Source organism: Onychostoma macrolepis, chromosome 17 (assembly GCF_012432095.1).
Source record: "Onychostoma macrolepis isolate SWU-2019 chromosome 17, ASM1243209v1, whole genome shotgun sequence".
NCBI classification, from domain to species: Eukaryota; Metazoa; Chordata; class Actinopteri; order Cypriniformes; family Cyprinidae; genus Onychostoma; species Onychostoma macrolepis.
The window spans coordinates 8,230,746-8,258,593 of NC_081171.1; the positions used below are offsets into that span (position 1 = coordinate 8,230,746).

At 34.7% G+C, this 27,848-nt stretch overlaps 1 protein-coding gene across 1 annotated transcript in view; it reads left to right on the forward strand.

Annotated features, from left to right (window-relative positions):
- The window catches only part of syne3 (spectrin repeat containing, nuclear envelope family member 3), a 35,115-nt gene extending 15,557 nt beyond the window's left edge, over positions 1-19,558 (forward strand). The window contains 10 exon segments of the mRNA XM_058749133.1: positions 3,774-3,956; positions 4,779-4,922; positions 5,258-5,392; positions 6,565-6,726; positions 7,655-7,827; positions 9,262-9,817; positions 10,525-10,683; positions 11,833-12,006; positions 12,406-12,447; positions 16,407-19,558. Of these exon segments, the coding sequence (XP_058605116.1) occupies positions 3,774-3,956; positions 4,779-4,922; positions 5,258-5,392; positions 6,565-6,726; positions 7,655-7,827; positions 9,262-9,817; positions 10,525-10,683; positions 11,833-12,006; positions 12,406-12,447; positions 16,407-16,598 (1,920 nt within the window). The 3' untranslated portion in view covers positions 16,599-19,558.
- Positions 19,559-27,848: the final 8,290 nt, after the last annotated feature.

Consider the following 27,848-nt stretch of genomic DNA (forward strand, 5'->3'; position numbering starts at 1 on the left):
ACGTCTAAAACAAGTTTTTAAAAGTAATTATGAATTGTACGAAAATAACCAATTTGTGATCAGACTTGTATGTGAATCAGATAATTCCGAGCAAATATTAACTTCAGGACAAAAAAAAATCTGCTAGTCTGGCCCCCTCCAAAAATGTAAAATAAGTAATGAATTAATTAAAAATAAATAAACATTTAACAAATAATGTATTATGTTTTTTAATTTGCAATAATAGCTGGAAACTGTATAGTTTTGTAACATGATAGCTATAGATTCATAAACACACTTAATGAAAAATTATTGCTTACAGTGCAAAACAGTTTATAATTTATTTATAATTTTTAGCCCAGTCTAGATGCTACTTTCCGGGTTGTCAAGTAGTTCTTGCAATTATGCAAAACCATTTATGTTAGCCAGCTAAATAACATTACTGTGTGATACTGTAGTTTGAATTTCTCTTATTTTGGGTTTTTGTTGAGCCCGGAACCCCTGATGCAGAGATTTTAGTGGTATTGAAGGTCAGCCTTTTTTTCACTCTGAATGTTGTGATGTTTTCCCGTTCAGTATTTTTGGGGCTGTTTACACCTGGTCACTTCATGCGCTTTGTCTGATCAGATGGCTATCCGATCGTGAAAAGACCAGGTGTAAATGCCCTCCAAAACACATTCAAGACAGATATAAATCCGATCGCTCAAACCACTTCAGGAGGTAGTCTGGGCCGCATTCCAGGCGAAACTGAACAAGTGTAAATGCATCTGGTTGTTGAAACCACATATGTAAATTTTACTCCTCCCAAAATGTTAAAATAATAAATGTGTGAGAGCATGTTATAGGCTATATGACATTATAGTCAGATATGACTGCGCTAATGCATCATTCATTGCCGCGGATGTGTAGCTGAGCAAAAAAATAAAAATCTCTTCAGCAAGCCGACACGCAAACTGAAAGTAAACGCAGACACACACACAGTCATCTTCATTAAAAGTAGTAAGACAAACTTATCTTTCCATTGCTGATGCCGCACACTCTCCTACTGCGGTCTTTGATCTTGAAACGAGTTGATAATTAATAAAATGCAGCGCTTATCTTTTGATTTCAATGGCGTGAACCCTGTTAAATTTAAATATAGCGCAGGAATTGAATATCTGATTTATATCCATTTTGCGACGACACATTTATGTGGCCAAGTGTAAATGGAAACGTTTGAACAAATCAGATAGATATCCGATCAGCGAAAACACATGAAATGGCCAGGTGTAAACAGGCACTTTGACACCTGATTTACACTTTGTTTTGAGAAAATAAAGGTTATATATCGAGTTTATGCTACGACCTGTTATGGATATGATCATATTGTATTTAAAGCTGCAGTCCGTAAGTTCTGCCTCTTTGTAGCCATCTCTGTTTGAAAACCTGGAATTGCAGCTCTGTGCGGAATTATTACTCCAGCATGGCTCCAGCGAGGATGAATCTAATGTTTTGAGGAGTATGTGTGTCAGTCTGTCAGCGTGGATACTGTGGATACTGTACTTACGAATCGCAGATTCTAGCCTACGTCTTGGAATACATGACCCAAATAAGAATTTTCACCGTATATTGTCATCTGATGAAGTAAGTAACAAGTCTGCCATGTTTGTTCTGACCAAGTGAGGAAAAAAGCATTACAATAAATCGCGCTACCAATGGTGATTAAATCTAACGATCGGTTACAGGGCTTGACATTAAGCATTCTCATGTGGTTGTCCTTCGGACAAGTAAATTTGTCATTTACTTGTCCGAGTATAAAAGTTACTTGCCCGGAGAGAAAAAATTAAGTTAAATTGAGTTATAAATATACTTATTTATTGTAGTTATACAAAACACATTTAGTTTATTTAGATTTTTCTTTTTAAATGAAATAATGAACAAAATAATAAAGTGTGATAATACTATTATATTTTAAAATAAAAAGTTAGAATTAAATACAATTATTTTATAGTAAACTTAATAAAATACTATTTACTTTATATATATATATATATATGAATTTTCATCATTTTCAAACTTAGATTTAAAAAAATTTAATTAGTTAAATTTAATCAGTCAATTAGTATAATAAGACATTTGAGCTGTTACCAAACAAATTAAATCAGTATCAACAAAATTCATCTTTGCAATGCAGCAGAAACACAGAAGCTGCATCTGAAGTGTAATAGATATATTTACACACTGTTTAATGCAGCTCTGAGGGACATGGAATGCTTTAACCTGCAGTTACAAATGAATAAATAATGTTTTGATACATAAAATGTTGAATACTGATATTTGAAATTATTTAAAAAAAAAAAATGCTGTAAATGTGACATTAAAACCACCAGTAGGTGGCATCAAGTCACTGTTAATAAGTGAGTCATTGCGACTGAACCGAATCATTTAAAGGGTTGATTCATTCAGGCACGAAACACCGTCATGTTGCTCAGAGACGCAAAACAGCGCTGTGGCTATGTTTGGAGTTATTTTTGTTGGTGAAATAGAGCAAAAACAGGCAATATGGTGTCTAAAACGTAAGTCTCTTAATTTTAACTTCTTGTTTATTGAACCGTTATCACATTTGTAATCATGATGGTTTTTGAAGCAAAAAAAAAAAAAACGGCGTTCGAACTTCGTGTGATATTAACTATATTAAATGATATAAATGCATACATTTTCTTCCCCACTTGAATTTTCTGATCATTCTTCATGCATTGTAATTGTAATACTGAATCATGCAGTGAAAGAATGCACGTGAGCTAGTCTAACCTAGACGACTTTACGTAATTATGCGTGCACTCTGTAGGTGTGTTTTGTTTGATTCTTGCAATATATACTCGTTAAAACAGCAATTACAAAATTATCGCAAACGATATATAATCGCACACCCCTATAACAAAGGCTATATCACAAATAAAGGCAGTTATTATTGTTTTTGGTATTGACTTTTTCAAGTTACTTGTCCGATTGGGCAAGTAAATTCCTCTTTCACTTGCCCGTCCAAAACATTCACTTGTCCCGGACAAGCAGACACGCGTTAATGTCGAGCCCCGGGTTAGCTCATATCACATCAAACCGTGCAAATTATTATTATTGTTATACTTTATTCTCAAATTATTAATGTTAACAACATTAGCATTGTCACTATTCAATGCTTTCAATTCTTTTAACCCAAAAAGCAAACTATGTTCCCTTCGAACTGGTTTTCTTTAAAATACAAATCTTGTGTAAACTCAGGCTATCTGTAATCAGAAGCACATTTAAAATTGGAATATAATTTCATTTCATTCACATGTGTTTCATAAACACATAATACTTTCTGGATTACAATCCGCCATCAAAATGATACATTTAATAATTCCAGCTGCTGTGAGAAAAGACTAAAAACGATCTGTCACCTGCAGGATCCTCACATGCGATAGCCTACTAGCTGGGACAACTTCTTTATGTTTACAGACATGACGTAATGCCGCAGTGCCATGCTCGAATTTCCCACGAAAACCTACCCGTACCACTCAAATTAGAAAACATTATTATAAGCTAACCGTTGTGAATCGGGCTAAAGTAAGGTGATAGTTTTGAACACTGGCTGGTTATGTACTTGCTCAATTATTGATTTTGGATCATTTTTAACCCAAAAAAGTTACGGACTGCAGCTTTAACCATTTTCTATGATTTTTGCCTTAATCCTGGCACCTTAATTCAGTGTTAGTGCTTCGTTCTCTTTGAAGTTATTGAGTGTGCTCTTTCTTCTTTTGTTTTATTCTTTGTAGAAGTTACTTAAAAACAGCGTGCAGCTCCAGGAACGCTTGAGTTTGCTCCAGGTGAAGAGTGATCTGCTCAGCTCAGTTTTTGGCCAAGAGAAAGCTGACGATCTGTTGGAAGAGCTCAGCGGGGATGTGAGGAAGAGAGAGTTACTCCACAGCCAGCTCCTGCAGCGCAAGAACCGCCTGCAGGTACCCCACCAGCCACAGCTCAAAATTTTACTGCTGTATGTACAGACTGTGAATGCGTGAGCTACATCAATACTCTTCACCCCACCATTAGCTGAAACATGCCTAGTCTTGCATAACAAAAAATGCATATCATGTATGGATGAAAAGAAGTGAAGCCCTGTTTATTCACCTAAATGTATGCAGGCAGATAAAATTGTATTTTCCAAAAAATAAAAAAACACTTTATTCTTCATTAAATGTAAATTATTGATAGGGCTACCTCTCCTTTGGATGCTGTTTTAAATTAAGAAAACTTTTTTTCATTCAACTATTATTCGGTAGTTTCTATATCACCCGGTCATAAAAAGTTCTTGTTAAATGTATTGTTTTTATTTTCAAATTATTTTCGTATAAATGTACTCTTGTATCACCCACTAATATTTTGTTTTCTGATTATGATATAAATGTTTTCATATATTACCCACTGATATATTTTTTTAAATTGTATTATTCTATTTTATTTTTATTTAATTTTCAGATTATCATGACATAAATATATTCTTATATTGCCCACTGACAGATTTATTTTATTTTCAGATTATCATGATATAAGAATATTCTTAAATTGCCCACTGATAGATTTTTTTATCTTATTTTATTTTATGTTTTATTTTCAGATTATCATGATATAAACATGTTCTTATATCGCTCACTAATATTTTATTTTATTTTCAGATTCTCATGTTATATATGTGTTATTATATTGCTTATATCCCTGTCTTGAACCTTATACTTGTTGTCTCAACACCCCAAACCATGTGGTATCCTATTGAATGTCCTTAGGGTTTGATATCAAAGACGAAGGACTTTTCAGATGCCTATGACTCCATACACAAAAAACTAACCTCTATAAAGGAGCGGTTCATCACGACGGATGGACTTCAACCTGACATTCTCGCCAAGAAGACCCAGGCCGACCAACTCCGGGTGAGCAGCAGAGAAAACAGAAGCGTATTGCTGTTTCTGACTTCAAAAAAGTTTTGCTTTGCCGTTTGCAAACAGCTTTTCAAGTTTCTTTTTAAACAGCTGTTTTGGTTTTAATCTCTGCATGTGGTATGCTGTAGATCTACAGTGACTTTTGATTAGATCGTCTTTCAGGCACACACTAAAAGAGTCATGTGAATAATTTAAGGAGCTAGGAGTTATGTCACGCTGAGCTCAATGTGTTTGCGCTGATTGATCAGAGTGGCTTGTCCAGGTGGAAGCGGGAAAGACTCTCTAGTGGCAGACTGAATGTAAAATGAGTGTGCATCTCTCTGCAGGTCATTAGAAAGGACTTGGAAGATTGTGAGGCTCAGATCATAGCTCTCGAGACGCTGGTGTCATCCAACCCTGCAAACAGGACAAAGTTTGAACGTCTGTATGCGGAATGGAAATTGCTTTATAAGGCGGTTCGGGTAAGATTCGCTCTGCTCAGGATACTTCGAATTTCCTATCTTTGGTAGTAAATTTAATTCAAGTTGTAGTTCTTCCAAAAATGAGAAATGTGTCATTAATTTGTAACCCTCATATCATTCAAAAGTCTCTTTTGCTCTCTAAGACTGCATATATTTGATGAAAAATACAATACATACAATAAAAATAGTATAAAAACAGTGGTAGTGTAAGATATAGTTACAGTTTAAAAAATTACTGATTTCTGTTTTAATTCTTTTAAAATGTCATTTTATTCCTATGATGGTAAAACTGAATTTTCAGCATCATTACGCCAGTCTTCAGTGGCACATGAACCTTCGGAAATCATTCTAATACTGTATATGTTAATATGGTGTTCAAGAGAAATTTCTTCTTATTAATATTGAAAACTGTTTTTACTGTTTGATATTTTTGTGGAAACCATTATACATTTTTTTTCCAGCATTCTTTGAATACAATTTTCAAAAGAGCAGCATTTAATGGAAGTAGAATTTTTTCATGAAAATGAATAATTCTGTGGGACAATCAAAGATTTGTTGTAGAATTTACAAAAGGGTGTCATGCTCATGCATTGCCCTTACAAATATTGTTTGAACATGACTTATTACATGCCCAGGCATCCATGATACAAATCAAAATCTGTTGAAAAAAATTCTGTATGATTTGAATGTTCAAATTCTGAGTTATGAATTTGAGAGCTGTTGCAGAGGGAAGATTTTCAGAGTAAATGAATTTTCTTTTTTAAGAGAACTATTCTTCCTATTCATAATATTTTTATCGTTAATTGATAGAAATACGAAATTCTGAATAATGAGGGGAGGCTACATATCTTTTTACTAGCCACTTCAAAATGCTCAACTTCACAAGTGATTCTGATTTAACCCTGAAGATCTGTGGAAACCGCTGTGATCACACCCGGTTTCCACACCTCCTGCTGTGTGTTGATCATGATGATGATGAAGAAGATGACTATGAAGGCCTTGATCAAATCTCCTTATTTTAGTTTTAATGCACACTTGTGGCCTGAAGAGATTTTATTTCTGAAAAGATAGCAGAATTTTATTGCATTAAAATCCTTCTCATGTCTGTTTTGGGTTCATAATGTATTTATGTGTATTTTATTTATGTTTATGTGTGTTGTTGTTCATACCAGATAAAGGTGAATGAAAGTGAGGAGAACATTGCAGAACATGAGAGTTTCCATGAAAATATTCTGAATATGGAGAAGTGGTTAATGATCATGAGACAGAAGCTAGAGTCGTTTCGTGGATCAGATGGGGAATGGAGCATAAACAACCGCCAGCATGAGGCTGAGGTACATCTATGAGCAATTTACTACAGTAAATGTTACTGTTAATTAAGAAAAGTACATGAAATTAACAATACAGAGCTTCTGAAAGCTTCTGCAATGTTTGAAGGATCCCATTTTAATCTATTGTGATATTATTACTATTGTTATGGTTTATATTGAATAATATATTAATGTTGACTTATTTGTTCAATAATCTGAATGAAGAAGCCAAACATTTCAGTAAAAATGTTTTGTTAGAAACATGTTATTCCAAAACATCATTCAAACAATGTCCCAACAAAAGGCTTTAAAACACTTGATAATTAAAAAAAAAAGTATGCTTTATTTATGCTTTATATGCTGTTTTTAGCATTGTGTGCAAGGGGAAAAAGGAGTGTTAAAAATGAATTTTAAAATTTAAAATATTTAAATGCCAGTCTTTTATTGAAAACAAGAACCTGTTCTTAATTGACTTGCACGGTTAAATAAAGGTTAAATAAAAATTTATGGCTGATGAAGAGTTAACACTGTTATGGAAAACCTGGAAAATAAATATCAGCCAATTGGAATTAGGCCTGTTTTCAGTCCTGGAAATTAACAAAATCTCAAGAAAAGTAATAGAAATTGGTTTAAAAAAATTAAGAATGTAAGAATACAGACCAAACTAAATGATAATTAAACATTTGTCGGTCATTTTCATCATTGGTTAATTGATGCAGCACCTGTATTTTGGCAGAAAACATGTATACCATAGTACATTTTGAGAGTGATAATTCTACACTTTAACCCATTTATAAAGATAATTAACAAGATTTAAAAAGTCAGACAGTTGTTGTTTATTACTTCTATTACTACTTAAGTCTCGTCACAAAAGCAAATAAATGCTTGCCTGTGCATGCATGTCTTTGTAGTATTTTATACGCAACCTTGTATCACTGTTGTTGTCCTCTAGAGGGCGTTAGGAGAATTTCCAGAGAAGGAGCTTCAGCTTCATCATACGGAGGCTCAGGGTCAGACTGTGCTGGCCAGAACCTCTGATGAAGGCAAAGTTCACATCCAGCAAGACCTTAAACGCCTCAGAGAGACCTGGATGTCCCTCCACACGCTTAGTCTCAATCTTTACAGGTTAGAAGTAATGCTTGCAGTAATACTGGGTGTTGACGGTGTTAAATAACGAGAAACTATGACTCAAGGAGCATAGTTATGACTTTTTGTCAGGCCTGATGAACTAACCTCACATTCTGTTTGTACTGCACCCAGTTCATCTGGTAATCTTGATTGTAATTATTGTTGATTGCTTTGTGAATCAGTGCTGTGCTTACATGATGTTTACTAGGGCTGGGTTTTGACACATTTCATAATTCGATTCGATTCTCATTCACAAGCTTGCGACTCGATTCAATTCAATATAGATTATTTTGGATATATATCAGGTACAGTACATGCCAAATTTTCTCAAGGAAAAAAAATCTCTCAACTAATGCTGTAAAATATACATGAGAGTCAGTTGGTACTACATTACTGTAATATTGAAGGTTAAAATTGACTGATTTGTTAAAATTACACTTAATGAAGTTTTTTAAATAATAGTTACAATTAGCCTACATAATATTTCTACTTCAATTAGTTTTTTTGAAATCTAAACATAATGGTGGCAGTCATAAAAACTAAACATAAATTAAACATTGAAGAACAGTAAATGAATATGTTATATGATGCATATATTTAGCAAAATGCCCCTCTCTACAGTTTATTTTTCTTTATTTTTTATTTTATCTGACTAATGCGTTTATGATCACCGAATATGTTTTTCCGAGGTAAATGTGACGTTACGTGACATTGTTTAAAAGACGTTATATTGAAGTCTTTGCGCGGCTGAAACACTGATTGAGCGATTACATGAGACAAGATACGGATTGTGAAGTTGTACTCTTTCTTTTAACTTGCCTTCAGATGTTTAGTCATGTTTATTTCGTGGCGGTATTGATGTGGAGGAGATGATCGGTTCACATGTGCTACGCACTGCCGCATCTGAGGCGCTACAGCGATCTGTCACTTCCACATTAAACAGCGCCAAAACGGCATTTATTATTTGAATCCTGCAATACAATAGACAGAATCTGAAATCTGAGACTTTGTTTCATATTAAAAGTACCAAAGCACAATGCTTATTGCGATATATTGGATGGGAGGTGCCCTTCAACGTTCCTTCCATTAATTGAAAACAGACTAGACTAATCGATTCTTGGGATTTAAGAATCGATATCGTTCCGTAAAAATGATAATCGATTAATATCGAGATATCAATATTTTTTTACCCAGCCCTAATGTTTACTAGTCAAAAGTTGAAGAAAAATTTCCAGAATGTAGCATTTGCTATTGAACAAAGTATTTTAAAGGTGATATGTGTCATTTTTCTGTGTAAAATACTTAAAAATAGACAAATATTGGCTGATTAGTCACTGACCTGGCCAGTATATTTCACTTAAGCACTACTGAATATAAAATAAAAATGTACATTTTGACAACCTATTTATTACTTTCACCATAACTTAATAGGCTTCTGAATGAACATGCAGCCACAGGCGATCAAGATTCCCTATTACAGAGAACCGAGTTCTTGGACAGATGGGTTGAAGGGCATCAGCAGGGAGCGGCTTCAAACTTTGAAGTGGGACATGCCAAAGGAGATGAAGGAACGGACCAGCATCAGAGATCCTACCATGGATCAGAATCAACAGGCCAGCAAGAACTGGAGAGGAACATGGAAGCAAATCCGGATAGAATTCGAATTGTGCTACCTGAGGGCATCTCAAGACCAGAAGGTTCAGAGGTCTGGAGAAGAGAGTGGACTTACCAAGACCAGTCCATGGATGATGAGGTGGATGCAGTCATATCTGGAAGTGACCGTAAGGTGAACAGGAAGCGGACTGGGATGGATGAAGGTGACATGATCAGCAGTGGTGGTTGGACTGGGGAGTGGGTCGAACAACACAAAGCTGGTTCTGGGATTGAAGACCTGGATATAAAAGGTAGATACAGCTTTTTAAGTGGGATTGACTCTGATGCACAGAAAAGGATGCAGCCGTCACAGATCCCCCCTGATGACATTCAGGTTAGGATGATTAAAATATGATTCTTGTTATTTTGACAGTCATGATTAGGGCTGGGTATTATATCAAAATATGCATTTTTGCAGTGATTTTGCTTCCAGTATAACTAAATTACATGGTAATTATTCGAGTGCTTTTACTTGATCCAGGTTTTGACCATTTAAGCGTTATAATATTGTGCGGTCTCTCTGTGTCTTTTGACTTACAGGTATAATAATGTCTCTGATTGAAACATAAAAAGCAAAATGGCATTATAAATGATAGAACTGTGCTTTATTGGAATCACAGGAATAAATTACATTTTAAAATATCTCAAAATAGAAAAAAGTTTTTACAGTTATTTAGCATAAGATACTTCTTTTTAAAATGTAATAAAAAAAATAAATATAAACTTTCCGAACCCAACTTTTTAGCCAAAAAAGAAAATGAAAATAATCATTTTTATTGATTTAGTGAAAAACATATCTTTTATTTTAAACTAGATTTTTAGTTTAATTTACATTATTAAACATGTTGAGTCATACTCTGAGTCTGGTGCTATTTCAGAGCAAATACATAAAAAGAGATGTGCAATATCAAAACATTTGAAAAAATATAGTGATCATTTTTTTAGCTAGTTCACCCAGCCCTAAAGCCACTATTATGCAAGCAGTACCTAGGCTATGATCATAAACGGACAAAGGGATGTCTCTTTTCATTTCTGCTGCAGATGGGCTCTCAGGGGCCCCAGCATCATGCTGATATGGAGGCTCAGAGGAGGGAGTTTGAAGCGTGGCTTCACAAGGAAAATGGCAAACTCACAGGAATTCTGAACAACCAAAGATCCTTGAGCGCTAAAGAACTGAGGATAAGACAGAATACACTCAAGGTTGGTGGTGTTTGTTAAATTTTTTTGCTTTCTTATTATCTGTTTTTGATTAAAGTTTCATGCGCAGTCCAAAATATGAAAAAGTGTTAAGAGTAAAAAACAATCTTTGATAGCTTTGATATCTTATTCAACAAAGCGCAGTGTGATATTTTTACGATTGTCACACAGAACATGCTGGATAATTTTCAGTATGTGAAGCTACATGTCTTTGAGAAACTGATGTGTAGTGTGCCGTGCGTATGTTTACATCAGTGCAATTGTAGTTGCAGTTCTGGGAAGCTTTGAAAGGCTTGTGCACAGGTTTTACCCCAGGCTTGGAAAAATTCAGTCTTCACAACTACCTGAAAACTGTCATATCTGATGACAGCCACTGTGTCACATTGACACTTTTTTTGTTCACAGCCGCAGCTTCACAGCTCTGATTTGGGAAAGCTCTTGAACGGCAATTCATAGGTGGTCTTCCTGCTGAATATACCATGAAACTACTTCAGTCTTTTGTGTATTGTGCTCTGTGGGGAGAAAAAGCCACATTGAGTTTATCTTCAGTTATTTAAATCCCCCCCTACAGCTGACAAAGTGCCCAGATGCTTCAATACTAAAACCTGACTTTGTTAGCAGAAACTGCTTCCTTCTCCATTAATAACTGTTGCTAATTCAGACACATTTTTACAGAACTTCTTATAGGAATGATTTAGAGATTTTCAGTATAATGTGCCCATAAAGTGTTAAAAAAATCTATTGGATATTATTTCTATGTGGACACTTTTTTTTTTTTTTTTTCTCCTTTAAAGAAATTAAATTTCTCTGCAATGTCATTAAAAACTGATGAGTGTGAATCAGATTTGCTTATTAGTCAACTGAAAAAAAAAAAGATATTATGAAGCAGCACAACTGTTTTCAACATTGATAATAATAAGAAATGTTTTTTGAGCACCAAATTAGAATATTACAATGATTTCTGTAGACTGGAGCCATCAGAGGAATAAATTACATTTTAAACTATATTCAAGTACTCTTCAGTATTTTTTGAGCAACAGGTTAATTTTGGATTCTAAATAACTGGATTATGATCCACAAACCTTTAACTACTACACCCACACCAACCCCTTATAGTAATTGTGTTTTTATTTAATTTAATTTTTTTTATAGGGTTTACATGCCAATGTAGCATGGGGTCAGCGTCAGTTCCAGAAGTTGATGGTCAGTCGGCAGAGTAAGTCAGCAGAGGAGGACATGGAACTAGAAGAGCTGCGTTACCGCTGGATGTTATACAAATCCAAACTTAAAGAGGCTGGTGACCTCAAAGGTCTGCTGAAAAACAAGGTAAAAAGAGGAAATCTGTAATCATTATTTTTATTTTATTGCTTTATTTATTAATTCAATTAATTTGTGTTTTTTTGTTTTTATTATGTTGTATTATATTTATTATATTGTATTTATTATTATTATTATTATTCAACTTACCTATTTTTCATTAAAAAAAAATGTGTAACTTTATTTTTGCTTGTGCCATATTTTTAACCTGAAGTCAATTGTGACTCCTTCTGTTTTGAAAAATGGTGAACAAAATGATTACATGATGAATGCTGGGGAAGAGCCATACATCATCTACTACATGATTTCCAGTGCAGATTTTGATGCAGTATCATGTGTCCACCAGAAGAGGGTAGCAGCTTGTAGCCGGATGTAATTAACTAAACCGAATGTTTCTGTTTGTTTCAGGGTGTCAGTGGACAAGGACAGGAGCATGTCCGATCTGGAAAGGTAGGTTTTATTCTTTGAAAGGAGGCCCTGATGCTGTGAGGGGGCTTGTGTTTAAAGCAGGTTTCAAAATCTCTCTGATCTGACAGTGGAAAATGTTTGAAGCCTTTTTGAAAAGAAAGTATTCCCTTTCCAGGGCTAGAACGGAATTGAAAGCAGTGTTTATTTATTGACACACAACTGAGGCTGGTGGAGTTTGTTGTTGCGATGTAGCAGAGGCATGAGATCAATAATTGTAAAAGAAGGTGCTCGTTTAGCAGTTCAAATCAACTGCATACTACTATTTTCTTGTTAAATATTGTTTTACTCTGAAATATGTCACTTTCATGTTGACTTTAAGAGTTTGTAAGCACTCTCAAGTGAACTGAGACACTGTTCGGCTGGATTAGTAGGAGGGCTTTGAAATAGAGGCTCATAAATAGCATTTTGAAAGCCTGAACCAAAGCACTGTCTTTGCCCCCAAAATCAAATGCTATTTTTTGGCTCCGTGGGCTGCTTAGAAACATCAAGACAGTTGCTCCACTGCGTTTCTCTGGGGAGCGTGTTAATCTTTCTCAGTAATTTCTCAATTTTCTCAGTGTTCACACCTTTTTTAACACCTCTCTTCTCACTCCTTCACTCTCTGGCCATCTGTTCATGAACGGTCACGTCTGCTTGAGAAGAGACGCAGGTGCCCTGCTGACTGCATATAAAAGGCTGTTCTGAGTTTTCCTGTTATTTACATAAGCTGATATTAGTGGATGGAGATTGAAATGTTGTTTTGCACATGTAGCATTACCATCCAATTATCAAGGCTATTCACAGACACTTTGGTTGAGCTAGTTCTGGAAAAACTGCACAATTAATTAGGAGTTTGTTAAATTCTTGGGTGTGTGTGTATACTATATGTATGTCATTATTATTTAACTGGCTGTTCCAGAACATATTATTGTTTTGGCTGTATTTTGCCATTGCAAACATGTTTAAAGTTGCTCATTAGTGCACCATAAGTCACACGAGTAAACGTTGCTCGTCTGAGCCACAGCGTCTGTCTCTGTCGTGGAAACCGTCATCTACTGTCTTAGTGACCTTAGTCATTATCATGAAGTATAAATATATACATTCTGCAGACTCTTCGATTGTCTCCGTCACTGACCAAATACAGTCATCTAATTGTGAAGATAACACTTTAGTTGTCAGGGAGATAATCTTTTTGTAACTGTGATTATAGGCTGTCCACAGAGAATCTATAATTTTGTTGTGATCAAGTAAATTGTCCCATTGTATGATTATCAAACCAGAACTATATGATTGGATTATGTGTATCTGTAAGAACAGTCTATCGTTCTGTACATTACACCAGGCCTGAGCACTGTTGTAATTACTTTTCAGTGTAATTATATTGTCCTGAATAGAGGCTGACAAAAGAAAAGTGTGGAAAGAGATTTTGGCTTTTCATCCACCCACATTTCCTCCTCCTCACTTTCTCGTACTTCTGCACTCTCTTTCAAATGCCAGAGAGAAAGAGTTCCCATGTTCCTCAGCTTTGCCGCAGTTGAATAGAAAGGGTTGAATTAGGTTCAGATATCTCAGAGCGATCGTAGTTGTTGAGCAGCTGTGGGTGGACATTGACTCCCACAATTCTACAGGAGCTTGAAAAACTTCCTTATTTTTTCAGGTGTACATGTGTCTGTGTGAATTTGTTTTTGGCATCCAGTGAGTCATGGAAAAATGACTCAATCATAGTCATGTTTTTTTTATCAGACATATAATGCTAATGAATGAGAGATGGGTACTGAGTTTGTGCATCAAGTTACTAGTCAGGATCTGTATTTTTATCAAAGAGTTTGTGTTCTCTGCAATTTAAAATTACGTTTATAACTCAGAGAAGCACCTTTACACTCAGAATTTGAGCTTATTATTTTTACACTTTATTTTTTGTTCAGACCTCTCACTTTATTTTTACACTTTATTAGAAATCTAGTGAGTCACCTACCTTGGAAACAATTTTAGCTGTATGGCAACATATACTTCAAAAATACCAAGCCGGTTCACTCATATTACCATGAATGAGATAAATGACAATGCCCAATATTATTAAATAAATCCCTCCTTCTAAATAAAAGAGTCACTGCGTTGGTTAGGCCAACCTGAAAAAAACTCAATATTAATGGGGCAGTTCATATCAGATCGTCTTGCATGCTCAAAATAGCTGCTTGGAGGCATTGCAAATATGTCCAAGTGAACTGACTTTCCTTGAAGAAACTTTGACAGCACTAGGCACAAAGAATTTTTAAAATAACTTTTCAAAAAGCCTTCTAGACACTCAAGGTTTTATCCAAGAAAGGAAAAAAATCGATTTTAGCGAGTAGAAATTTTAGATCTGTAGAAAATTCTTCCATGTAATAAAAAAAATGAACGGTTTCATCCAAAATTAGTTTTATGTATTTTTTTTTGTGCTATTGAAGCAGGGATTCACAGACATTTTTGTCAGTTGAACCCCTTTGACATATTTTATACATATACACACATACAGCGGGTCAATTTGCAACTACATGTCTACTAACTCTCAGAGTAGACTGCAAGGTTAGGTTTAGGGTTAGTAGAATAAGTTGACACATGTGCAAAGTTTCTCATAGTCAGTATGTTGTTTTTTGTGGACCCATCAAAATAAAGTGTTAGGAGATATTAAGCAGACAGTCTACTAATACTCTGACTGCTAGCTGACATGTAGTTGCAAAGTTACTTACTGTTAGTAGAATCTCTAAAGTGGACTATCAAAATAAAGTGTTACCAAGAAAAAAAACAAATAGAAATTAAGAAATTGAGTCATGTAATAAAATGGAATGACTCAGGGAAAAAGTATTGAACTACTGAAATTTATTTAATACTTTGTACAAAAGCTTTTGTTGGTAATGACAGCTTCAAGATGCCTCCTGTATGGAGAAACTAGTCGCGTGCATTGCTTAGGTGTGATTTTGGCCCGTTCTTCCACAGAGTCTTCAAATCTGGAAGGTTCTGTGGGCCTCTTCTATGAACTCTGATCTTTAGTTCTTATTTTCTATTGGATTCAAGTCAGGTGATTGGCTGGCCATTCTAGCAGCTTTATTTTCTTTTTCTGAAACCAATTGGAAGTTTTCTTGGCTGTGTTTGTGATCATTGTCTTGCTGAAAGGTCCACCCTTGTTTTATCTTCATCATCCTGGTACTGTAGGTTTTGGAACTGAACCAGTTAATATTAATTTCCACTGACAAGGGGAAGGATTGCTTTCTAATTACTGATAGATTTCAGCTGGTGTCTTGGTCTTCTGTGCCTTTTTGAACCTCCCTTTCTTCATGTGTTCAATACTTTTCCCTGTGTCATTCCATTTTATTACGCATAACTTAATTTATGAACTTATTTGTTTTGTTTTTTTTGTATGTATGGATTATTTGGGTTGTTACCAATATCTGGTAAAAATTTCAAGTCAATGGCACCTTTAGAAATATATTTACTGAGAAAAATGGTGAGGTGTTCAATACTTATTTTACCGCACAATACATATTTAAGACAGTGTCTGTGTTTGAAATATTTACCTTTGTAGTGTTTATGTATGATTTTGTTTTTAGTGTAGCAATGATTTATTTTAATTTGGCATTTTTATGATTTAACTAATTATAAGCTGTTTATCAATGACTTGTTTCAAATCCATAACTTGTTATTTTATTATAGTTTAGGATGTTGCATTAAGGGTAATGCACACTGACAGTGATAATCTGTGATCAGAGTAATTTCATTTCAGTTGGATTTAGCGATTTGCTGCAGCAGAGTTGAGCAGTGACTGCAGTGAAACTAGCGTGATTTAAACAGTTGGACACTTGTAGTTGAGTAGAAACACCTACAGCTATTTGCTGACCTCCAGAGTGAATGCTCCTGTAGAAACTTAAGGTTTTGTAATGGAGCCATTCAACATGTGACCGCATCTGTGGTTGTGTGTTTTGCAGGCGAGCAGTGGTCTCAGCTTCCTGTACCGTGTATGTCGCGTGGCTCTTCCTCTCCAGCTCCTGTTGTTGGCCCTGCTGCTGCTGGCCTTCCTGCTGCCCATGATGGACGAGGGCGCCAGCTGTTCACTGTCCAACAACTTCGCCCGCTCCTTCAACATCATGCTACGCTACGACGGACCTCCACCTACTTAAGCGTCGACAGTCAAAAGCAGCTTTAAAAAAAAAAAAAATGGCAATCTGTGCTTGTTTATATAACAAATACTTATATTTTTTATCATTGTTCCATTTATGTTATATTGTTGGTTCTCAGCTGGTCTCGCTCCACCGTACACCCACCGGTGGACCCAGCAGATCAGAAAGCTCTGTTTCTGTGAGTGTGTGTGAGAGAGAGTGAAAGTGTGAGTGGGTGGACGGCATAGACGCTCACAACCTGCTCGACATGATTCAAGCTGTTCATTTCTCTACAGGCATTTGGAGAAACCAGTGCCGCTTTTACAATGAGCAAAACTCCCTTAAAGACATCTACTCAGGATCCATCGCAAATCCTTCATGTTTTTATGTTCGTTCTGTTTGTAGCTAGTTACTAAATGCTTAAACGGATAGTTCACCCAAAAAAGCTGTTCTGCCATCATTTACTCACCCTCATGTCTTTCCAAACATGTTTGATTCACTTTCAAATGTGTAACACAACTTTTTTTTTGTCTACACAATGAAAGTCAGTGGAGTCCACTGTTGTTTTGAACGCCACTGGCATTCATTGTATGAATAAAAACAACTAAAATATCTCAATTAAAGACATGGGGGATGACAGAATTTACATTTTTGTGTGAGCTATTCATATAAATAATTTTAATACTGTGGTATGTCTTATAATTAAACAGAATTGTGCATGTTTTTATTCATACCACTTGTTTAAAATCTTTTGTTTGCTGTTTTACTCGGGCCACTCCAAAACTAAACTGTGTTTGATAATAGGATATAACTTATCACTGTGTTGCGGGTATTGATTCTGATGTCACAGATTTCAAAACTAAGCTCAGTTTGAAATGTTCTTGATATTTTGGTGAATTTTAGAAGAGGAAATTGTCAAAATCAACAGACATTCATGTATCACTCCATAGCAAAGGTACTATGCACATGCGTTTATAGAATGGATGGTTTTCTTTCAACGGTTTTTGGAAGTCGTGATTGCAGAATCACATTTGAGCTTTAAGACTGAGTTTTGGCATTGGTTTGCCTCTGATTGTTGTTATAGGTTATTGTAAGTGTGTTTTGCAGGCATAGATTATGGAGTAAAAATAGCCCTGTTTGGGGAGAATGTCCTTTTTTGAACAGAATGTTGGAGCTCTGTGACCTTCTTAGTCTGTTTTTCTTTTCTTTCCTTTTTTTGCAAGCAGTGTCTGAGCTGGGATTTCTAAGGGCCCAAAACCATCAGAGGTTGAGTTCAGTTATTCTTTCAGGACTGCTTCTTTAAGGTCATGGTTTGATGAAAGGAATGCCTTGATTTATTATTTTGTCCAGAACAAAGACTTCTCTGACAAACGCTCTGTCTTTCAGAGCTGGCAGAAGTCAAAATCCTCTTTAAAACGCATACTGGAGCTTTGTTTGCAGTGTTAGACATGTTATTTAGAGGCTAATTGCATGGCTTTACAGCTTTGAGTAGTATTACACATAAACACACCGCACTGAACTGCTTTTATCCTGTAGCAAAATGCCCTTTTAAAATCGTATTCAGACCTCTCTACATATCTCTCCTATGTTAAAACTAATTTCCATTAATATGTGATGCACTATCTAATGTTAAATGCATTAATAATAGTGCATGGTAAGAAAGAGACTTAACAGAAAATATGCTGCATTTTCTAAAAGAAACTGTAATGTTGAAGCTCGGCATATCAGTTTATTGCACTGCTTTTATTGTTTGTATTTAAAGGAATAGTCACCCAAAAATGAAAACTTGCCATAAATGTACTCATCCTCAGACCTTACAAGATGTAGGTGAGTTTGTTTCTTCATCTGAACAGATTTGGAGAAATTTAGCATTACATCATTTGCTCACCAATGGATCCTCTGCAGTGAATGGGTGCCGTCAGAATGAGAGTTCAAACAGCTGATAAAAACATCGCAATAATCCACAAGTAATAAATATGACTCCAGTCCATCAATTAATGTCTTGTGGATCAAAAAACTGTTTATAATGAACAAATCCATCATTTTCAAACTGACTTGCTACTGGCAATATGAGTCCTCTATCCATAATACTGGTTTGTCCAGTAGTACAAAACAAAACAAATTGGTGGATTTTGATGTGAGTGGACACCAGGACTAATTATTATTATGGATTATGGACTAGTATTTTATCCAGAAGTGATGATTTAAAGTTAAAACGGCTTAATAATGGATTTGTTTGTTACAAATACACAACCTTTCACTTTACAAGACATTAACTGATGGACTGGATTACTTGTGGATTATTGTGATGTTTTTATCAGCTGTTTAGACTCTCATTCTGACGGCACCCATTCACTGTAGAGGATCTATTAGTGAGCAAGTGATGTAATGCTAAATTTCTCCAAATTGGACTTGATGAAGAAACAAACTCGTCTACATCTTCGGATGACCATAGGGAGAGTACATTTTCAGCAAATTTTAATTTTTAGGTGGACTATTCCTTTAATCTCGATTTATGTCAATGTAAACCCTTTAATGATCCATACTTGTTTCATCAGTAATACTGTATGTTCCATTAGGCTGCAAATGCTAGACTGTACAAAATTCTGTTAAACGGTTCAGCTGTGTTACAAGATCACTGTATAATGTATACTAATATAGCTAGTTTACAGCACTGTGTGCATGGGAGAGTTTTCTCATTGGAGATATTTAATTCAGGAAGAAAGTACTGGAAATTATTTTCAAAGACAGCTAACAAAATCAAATGAAAGCAAAGCATGTCGAGATTATCGACTTGAAATGCATGAAGGGTTGTAAGACAATGTATTAACAAAAAAGGTTAAACATTTATTTTATTACCGTATTTTGGATGAAACTCTTATGATGTATGTTTAAACTGATTAATATATATATACGGTATGAAGCATATAACCAGTATTTTTGTATTTTACTCCAGGCAATAAACATGCAGTGCATTTTCAGTACTGTTTGTGTTTCTTTTGTTGCTATGGACTTAAGATTGAATAGATAAATGTGTGACTCAATATCAAGATTCCCATTCTGAAAGCCTGTGATCCTCTTTTAGCAGGAAATGTATGTGTTTATCTGCATTCAGCATTAAACCAAAGCTGAACTGGTCTGACAAGATGTGTGCAATGATAATGTAATACAAAACCAGAGTGCATGTGAGAATAAACAGCACGCAACAGAGCACAGCTAGGTCTTCCAGATCAATAGAGGCCATGTAAGGTCATAAGGTCAGCCTGAGGTTACTTTACGAATGATTTAATTTGCTTCAGATAGTTGGAAAGGAGGAAGGTTTTACATTTTAGGACCAGACTAGCTATGGTTAAGGAAATAAGCGTTTGGGTGTTGATTTGCATAGATTTGTCATTTCTTGGTTGCCATAGCAACAATGCGGCGTGGTACTCTGTCACTTCCGATTCATTTTTCATTTCATTTAGGTCACCAGCTAAAGGGAAACTAGATGCAATTGAAGGATCCTGCACAGCATTGTAAGAACAGCTATTTGAGTCACTATCAGACTGCAGAGATATGTTTTGGTTAAACATCGGTGATAGTGGAGTGCGTTTATTGACATCGTCACTGTGTAGTCAGGTGGTTGTTTGTCTTCGAGGTGTGTATGTGAACTCTTGCCTAGTTGGCATAAAGAGATGATAGTATGTGACTTTGATGGTAAAGCCCACTTGCTGAAAGCACACTTGCATGGCCTAATTTATTCAAATGCGAGTGGGAAAGAGTTGGATCTGTCCTACATGCTCACCCACATGCGCAGCAGCAGATTTCACACTGCCGTTTCCTTCCTGCTCAACAATGGGCAGATATTTCAATGTGATCCAAATCATGTTTGTTTACTGATGCCTAGAAATTCTGGAGGAGGGATCCAGATGGAGGCATGATGTACATTAGCCATTCAGGTGAAAGTAAAGGGCTTTGAATAATACAGTGATCATTTACCCAGATTTATTTCATTGGAGGGTGACCGTGATTCTGCAGCTCTTCACTCTTTAAACTCACACACACTGACACATTAACCAAAAAACAAGTACCCTTTATCTGCAAAAAAAAAAAAAAAAAAAGAGGTGACTTGAAGCTATTTAAAGTAATGGCTTTACACCAGTGTTATTATTAACTAAAACCAGTTTTATTTTAGTATAATTAATATACTATTATAGTTTTTTTCATATTTTGAATTATTTAATTTTTTTTTTTTTCATTTCAGTTGTAAAGTTTTATAAATGTTTTTTGTTTTTTAAACGTCTATAGTTATTTATTTTATTTTAGTTGTTTTATTTCAGTACATCAAGTTTAGTTGTGTATGTATATTTATTTTAAAAATTGTATGTAAATATATATATATATATATATATATATATATATATATATATATATATATATATATATATAATGTATATATATATATATATATATATATATATATATATATATATATATATATATATATATATATATATATATATATATATATATATATATGTGTGTGTGTAGTTTATATTATTTCAAGTAATGAAAATGGTTTTAGGTTTAATAAACCATAATAAACTATAACTAATATTATTTAAAATGAATAAATAAAAATTGTTCAATTAAATAATTTTTAATTGAAATAAAATATGAATAGATGATAAACTTTTAATATTTAAATAAGTTCTAAAATTATAACTAAAATAAAATTACATGAAAGCTATATAGAAAACATTAAAAATGACAAAACAACAAATTGAATTAAAACTGAAAAATATAGGCAAAATATAATATACTTTGTTTACACAAATAACACTTACCCACCAATGAATTATAACTTTGTTCAGTCTGTTTTAATCAGTAATTCTTACACTGGACCCACACATATCGACCATGTTCATTGAATAAAGAAAGATGAACCGTATTAACTTTGTGTGATGTAAACGGAAATCCACACTTTATAGTAAAAGAATTATCTTGGCAGAAGACATTTCTGAGATGAAGCTGTAGTCACACTGGCCGGATGTTCTCTAGCATGTGGCGTAATCACATTTAGCCACTTAACTTTTGACTTGAGTACAAGTTACACATTTGTTGGATTAAGTTGGATATGAAAAACACACAAAGAGCTCCTGGTCACATGGTAAACTGCTGTTGTTAATATGCCGGACATGACTCGCATTGCTAAAGACTGCAGTTTTCTTGTTGGTTTAATAATGTGCCAAAGTCTGGACAAATTTTAACCTTGTGTGACACATTAAGGAAAGTTTGTAACTATAAAAGTCAAGAAGCTATATCACTTGAGCAAACTGGGTGACTTTTTGTAGCCCTGTCATTGTTAATTAATCAGCAAGCATAACAAATGTCTTAATGTCACTGTGCACCTGGTCTGTTAAAACTGCGGCTGAAGAAATCTATTTTATTACACTAGCTGGCCAGAAGCACTGCAGTAAATATTTAATTTTGTGGCATGTTGCCATGGCAGCCAAGGTTCCCATGTCAGAGGTGCTTTCCACTGGGAAAGTCTTGTAAATGCAAATTGACAGCTCTTTATAAAAAAAAAAAAAATTGAAGACCTGCCATCTGAAATGTCTTATCTATCTAGTTTGGTGTCTGTACCATTTGTGAGTGTTTTTGAAAGGCTGCATTTATTTGATCAAAAATACAGTAAAAACATTAACATTGTGAAGTGTTATTACAATTTAAAATAATTATTTTCTCATTTAATATATTTTAAAAAGAAATGAATTCCTGTAATGCAAAACTGAATTATTAGTGTTACAAACAGAAGTGCTGGTTAATATTTTTGTAAAACATTTTTCAGGATTCTTTGATAAATAAAAAGTTCAAAAGAAATAGAAATCTTTTGTCACTTTTTGATCAAATGTATGCATTTTTGCTGAATAAAAGTAACCATTATAAAAAGAAAATCTTACCAAAATTGTATAATATATTTATTATCAAATATTTTAAAGAGTATTATACATGCTAACATAAGACTTGTTAACATTTTATGTATATGTATATTCAATCTTTCAGCTCCTGTTAGTCATTTAAAGCCAGTAAACATGGTAATTTTGCATTATATGCAGGAGAATTTCAGAACGAGTGTAACTGTGATATAACGATCTACAAAGTATTGTTTACACAGAACCACCACCCAAAAGAATTACACCTGTAGTACATTAGAAGATTATCCACCCAGAACAGTAGTCGAAACAATAAATTGGTGCCATAAACAAACGCAAACGATTTACTACACATATTTTTGTGATGAAGATTTAATATAAGAGATATAACCTTAATGTATCTGTTTTAAACTCTCCAGAATGCCTTCCAGTGTAAGCGCTTTATTGTAAGTGAAGACGAAAATGAGACGAGTGTAAATGATTTCCTTTCATTACTTGTAGGTTAATATCATCTAGCTAAGCACCCAGTTATGAGAGAAAATACCAGTTTTGTTTATGTTATTATAACAGTTGCAAAATTGAATAGTATGTTCACTATAGTAGTTATCTATGCCTAAGTGTGCATTATTTACCAAGGGAAGAGCATGTGATAACATCTCCTATCATAAGCTGTTTATTGCGGCTACTGTAGTTGAATATGCCAGCAATTATGTCATGAGAATCTGCGTTCTGCAGAGCAGCACAGGCTGGGTTCATCTGCGGTGAATGCAAATGGCTTGACTGACTGACCTGATATTACAATGACCCTTTTAATTAATACCCGCTAAACCCAGAGCTGAATGACGCCTTTGTAATGGTCAGTGTTTTGAAGACCATTAAGGTAAGGTTGGAGGCCGTGCCCTTTTATGGTGAACCACAAAACCTGGTTAAATGTTCCTACTGACCTTCAGCTTGCGATCAAACGCAAGAGAGGGTGATGAGATATCAATGGATCATCTGCACAAAGATGATGTACTACCATCAAGAACGTTATGATGAATGGATCAAGTATTGTGTTTCATTAGTGTTCAAATGCCCACTGCTCTTCAACTGTGACATCACTGTAGCCTCCTCCTCTGTGTTTCAGAGGACAGATGGTCGGCACCAGTGTGCTGGCAGCATTAGCAGGGCACTTGTTCTGTAAAGCAGAAAAAATAAATCCAATCAGTGCTACTGCAGCAACTAGTGGCATCACATCAGAGCCTCGGGTCAATGCACAAGATACACAAAACAGCTGTGGCCCACATCAAAATAAGGTGAGAATCAAGTCTACAGGCAGAATTTTTGTCTAAATTAAATATAGATTCAGTTGGTTTCAATATTAATCAAAATCCAAAGCTCACTGACTCCCTTGAGGTTTTAAAATGATTGTTTCCAATACTGATCAATAATGCAAATTCTTGCAGTATTGATTGTGGAAATCCAAAGGCTGAAAAAATACACTCTCATGGCAGTTCATACCTATTTTATGTTTTGGAGAATTGGTTCCTGATTCGCATGATCCCATTTGTATGTTTACGTACAATTTTGCGTACGCCATACTGATGGCAAGCCAAAGGGGTGGACTTTTCTGCTTGTTTTTTTTTTTTTTAAATCATAAGTTTTCAAATAAATCATCACCTTGTACTTTTTCTCATGAAATTGGATTGGTTGAAACATTTTATGGAAGTACACCAATGCATGTCTGGCCTACCATATTTGGGTGTTAGTATGGAAGCACGTTTCCGCCCCTGACTGAAAAATAAAACAATTGTGACTTTTTATCTCACTGACTTTTTTCTTGCAGTTGAATTTACATCTTGCAATTATGACTTTATTTCCCAGAACTGCGACTTTATTTCTCAGAATTGCAAGTTTATATCTCGTAATTCTGAGTTTTTTTCTCGCAATTGCAATTCTGAAATAAATGTCAGAACTGTGAGTTTATACTTTATTACTTGCAATTTATATCTATAATAATTTATGAGTTTATATCTCACTATTCTGAGAAAAAGGTCGGAATTGCAAGATGTAAACTCGCAATTGTGAGAAAAAAGTCAGAATAGTGAGATAAAAAGTCGCAATTACCTTTTAAAATTTTTTTTTAATTCACTGGCGGAAAAGGGCTTCCATGCTTGCGTCGGTCTGGTGGTAAAAAAAAAAAAAACTCAATGGGGCGAAAGAGTTACATAGAGAAGTTTTTTAATCAGGTAAAATGTTGTATTACATACAAGATTCTCTTTAAATTGTTGCTTTATCATGACAGTAGTTAACTTGAAATATAAAAACAAAAGAAAAAATATACACTAGTTTCTGCCAGATGTGCCCCCTGCAGCAACGCAGTGCATACTTGCATTGGGTTATGATTTGCACTCTTCCACTTAACAAAGTTAAGTTTGCGTAGAGTTTATTCCGGTCACGTATACTTCACATAAATACACCAGTGAAATAAAACAATATTTAAAAAAAAAAAATCCACCCACAGTGTTATTGTAATTCAAAGGATCGTTTTATGAACTCAGATGTTGTTTGTTTTATGACCTGATAAGCATTATAAGTTCCAGTGGTGCATTAAAGTTAACACTTCTCTTCAGGTCATAGCCCCTATTTCAATATCTCATAGTTTTCTGTTAGATTTACTGTCTGCCACAACAGCATCATACCTACCTAAAGCCCTCAGGCTGCTGTAACTGAACCTGAGTCTCAACATGGCTTGTGGTGAATTGCACAGCATTCTTGTGTGATTATTACAGGGTAGGAGTATTAGCAGATAAGGAAATGTATTTGAAACACAAACAAGGATATTATCCCAAGGTTCTAAGGAATTCAAACAATATTATTTGCTTATTCAATATAATATGCTTCATTGCATGTCTTTCAAAACTACTGCTATTGGACTGTAGACATGCATTGTAGGCAAATCGCTGTAAATAGCTCAAACAGATCAGTAATTTTCAAAAAGCATGAACAGTCTCAGATAGTGTTGTACAGTCTAACAAATGCCCATTATTGAGCATTGCATTATAAGTGTAGAACGCGAAGGACAAAGATCTATGGATGAAATATTTTGTTCCAGCTTCTGTTTGTGGGCGGATTTTACTTCTCATCTTCTTCCCTGTTACACAACAGCCGCCTCTGCCTGGAACAGAGGGTGGGTGAATGCTGCTGCCCATCGATCTTTATGAATATTCTGCATAACTGACCCTCGCAGACATGTCTCATCATAATCATTGCAATGCAAAAACAACAGCATTGTTACACCTCTTGTTCTCTGTCTCTCTCATGCACATGGTTGTTAGCAGCAGTCCATTGCTCCTCAGGAAATCCCTGTTAATATGGTCTACTATAATGGCTTGCTTTGAGACCAAATATCAGGATGTTGTAGTCAACTGACTGTACAACTTATTACTACAATAAATTTTCTAAAGGAAGTGTCAGGTGCTCTCTTAGGTAAATACTACAATATTACCTATGATCTCTTATACAGACAAAAACACATGAAGAACCTTTATTGGGCACTTGCTTTTACTTTGCATTGTAAAATAATCTCCTATTATTGAACTAAAGAAGCATTCGTTATGGAGTATCAGGTTATTACATTTATGTATAATCAATAATTATTATAGATGTGAAGTTTTGCAAACAAAAATTTGGAACAAAACCAATATATGTGACCCTGGACCACAAAACCAGTCTTAAGTTGCTGGGGTATATTTGCAGCAATAGCCAAAAATACATTGTATGGGTCAAAATTGTCGATTTTTCTTTTATGCCAAAAATCATTAGGACATTAAGTAAAGATCATGTTCCACGAAGATATTTTGTCAATTTCTTACCGTAAATGTATCAAAACTTAATTTTTGATTCGTAATATGCATTGCTAAGAACTTCATTTGGACAACTTTAAAGGCGATTTTCTCAATATTTAGATTTTTTTGTCCCATCCTAACAAACCATACATCAATGGAAAGCTTATTTATCCAGCTTTCAGATGATGTATAAATCTCAATTTCGAAAAATTGACACTTAAGACTGGTTTTGTCATCCAGGGTCACATATGCATTCCATTAAAGGTGTCAAGGGCTATAGTTACTGATAAAAGTTTGAGGACTTGTGAGACTTTAAAAAGAAAATGTTTGCTGATTTAGAAGGTGATTTGGTGAGGATATATCCCTAATCTCTTGTTCAGTCATGTTTCTGAATGATTAAATTCCATCAAGAGCAAAAACAGGCAGATCAAGATAAAACCTACAGTAGTTTAAGGCTACTGTGCTGCTCTCTGCACCAGTTTACTATCGTTTAATCGATAACCTTTATCACGACTTTCTTGTTTCTTGTCAGACTGACTTGTGCAGTATTTGTTGGTTTCATTAGAAAAGCTCTGCAGGAGTGGTCACGATAATAGATGGTTGTCCATTATAGTTCACTTTAAACGATCATTCAGATATGTGCTCGCGGGATGGGGGTGGGTAGGTGATTTGCACATCACATGAAGCAGATTTAACTCGGTCATTGTGGTAAATATGTGCAGCAAAGCCACGTACGAACGTCTGTGGTGTCCTTCTCATTTACACCAACCATATGCCGCACAACACCGCATACAGACACTATTCGTCCAAGACGTCTGTCGTCAATGATAAAGAGCGAGAGAGACCAGTGTTGGAAAGTCTGATTCATTTCAATGAACCGATTCGTTATGACTGTCCGTTCAAATGAATCGAATCTCAATCCGATTCACCTGTTCTTTTGAGTCTTCTCTCCAAATGGCATTAAAAACATCGCGTTTGATTCTGTGATTCACAATAATAAGATATTAAATGTTAATTATTCTCATTACGGCTAAGGATCTCATAGTAGGCTATGAGAAATGTGATTGGCTGTTTAATAGCCTACAAGAAAAAACTGATTATTAAACACCTGTTTTTACCATTGTTTGATTAATGTGAATATTTATCAATAGCCTGAAGTGTAGGCTACATAATTTAGTGTCACTTTCTAGAAATTTCTAGAGCAATAGACTGCATGAAGCCACTTAATGTTTATTATTAACCAACTAACTAAATAAATAAATCTTTACAATGAAATGCCCCTACATAGGCTACTACTGCTAAATTATATGGCTCTTGTTATTTTACTTGTTAATAGGCTATTGCATTTTTGTCTTTAGCCTACTTGTTTTTTTTTTTTTTTATCAACCTGTTTCAATTTGATTTAATTACTTTAAAATTTGTTAAGCAATCAAAATAGAAAGTAGATCTAGAAGTTGGAAATACTTAAAATATTATGACATACAAACATTATTATTAGTTCCAGGGTTATTATTATGACACAATTGCTA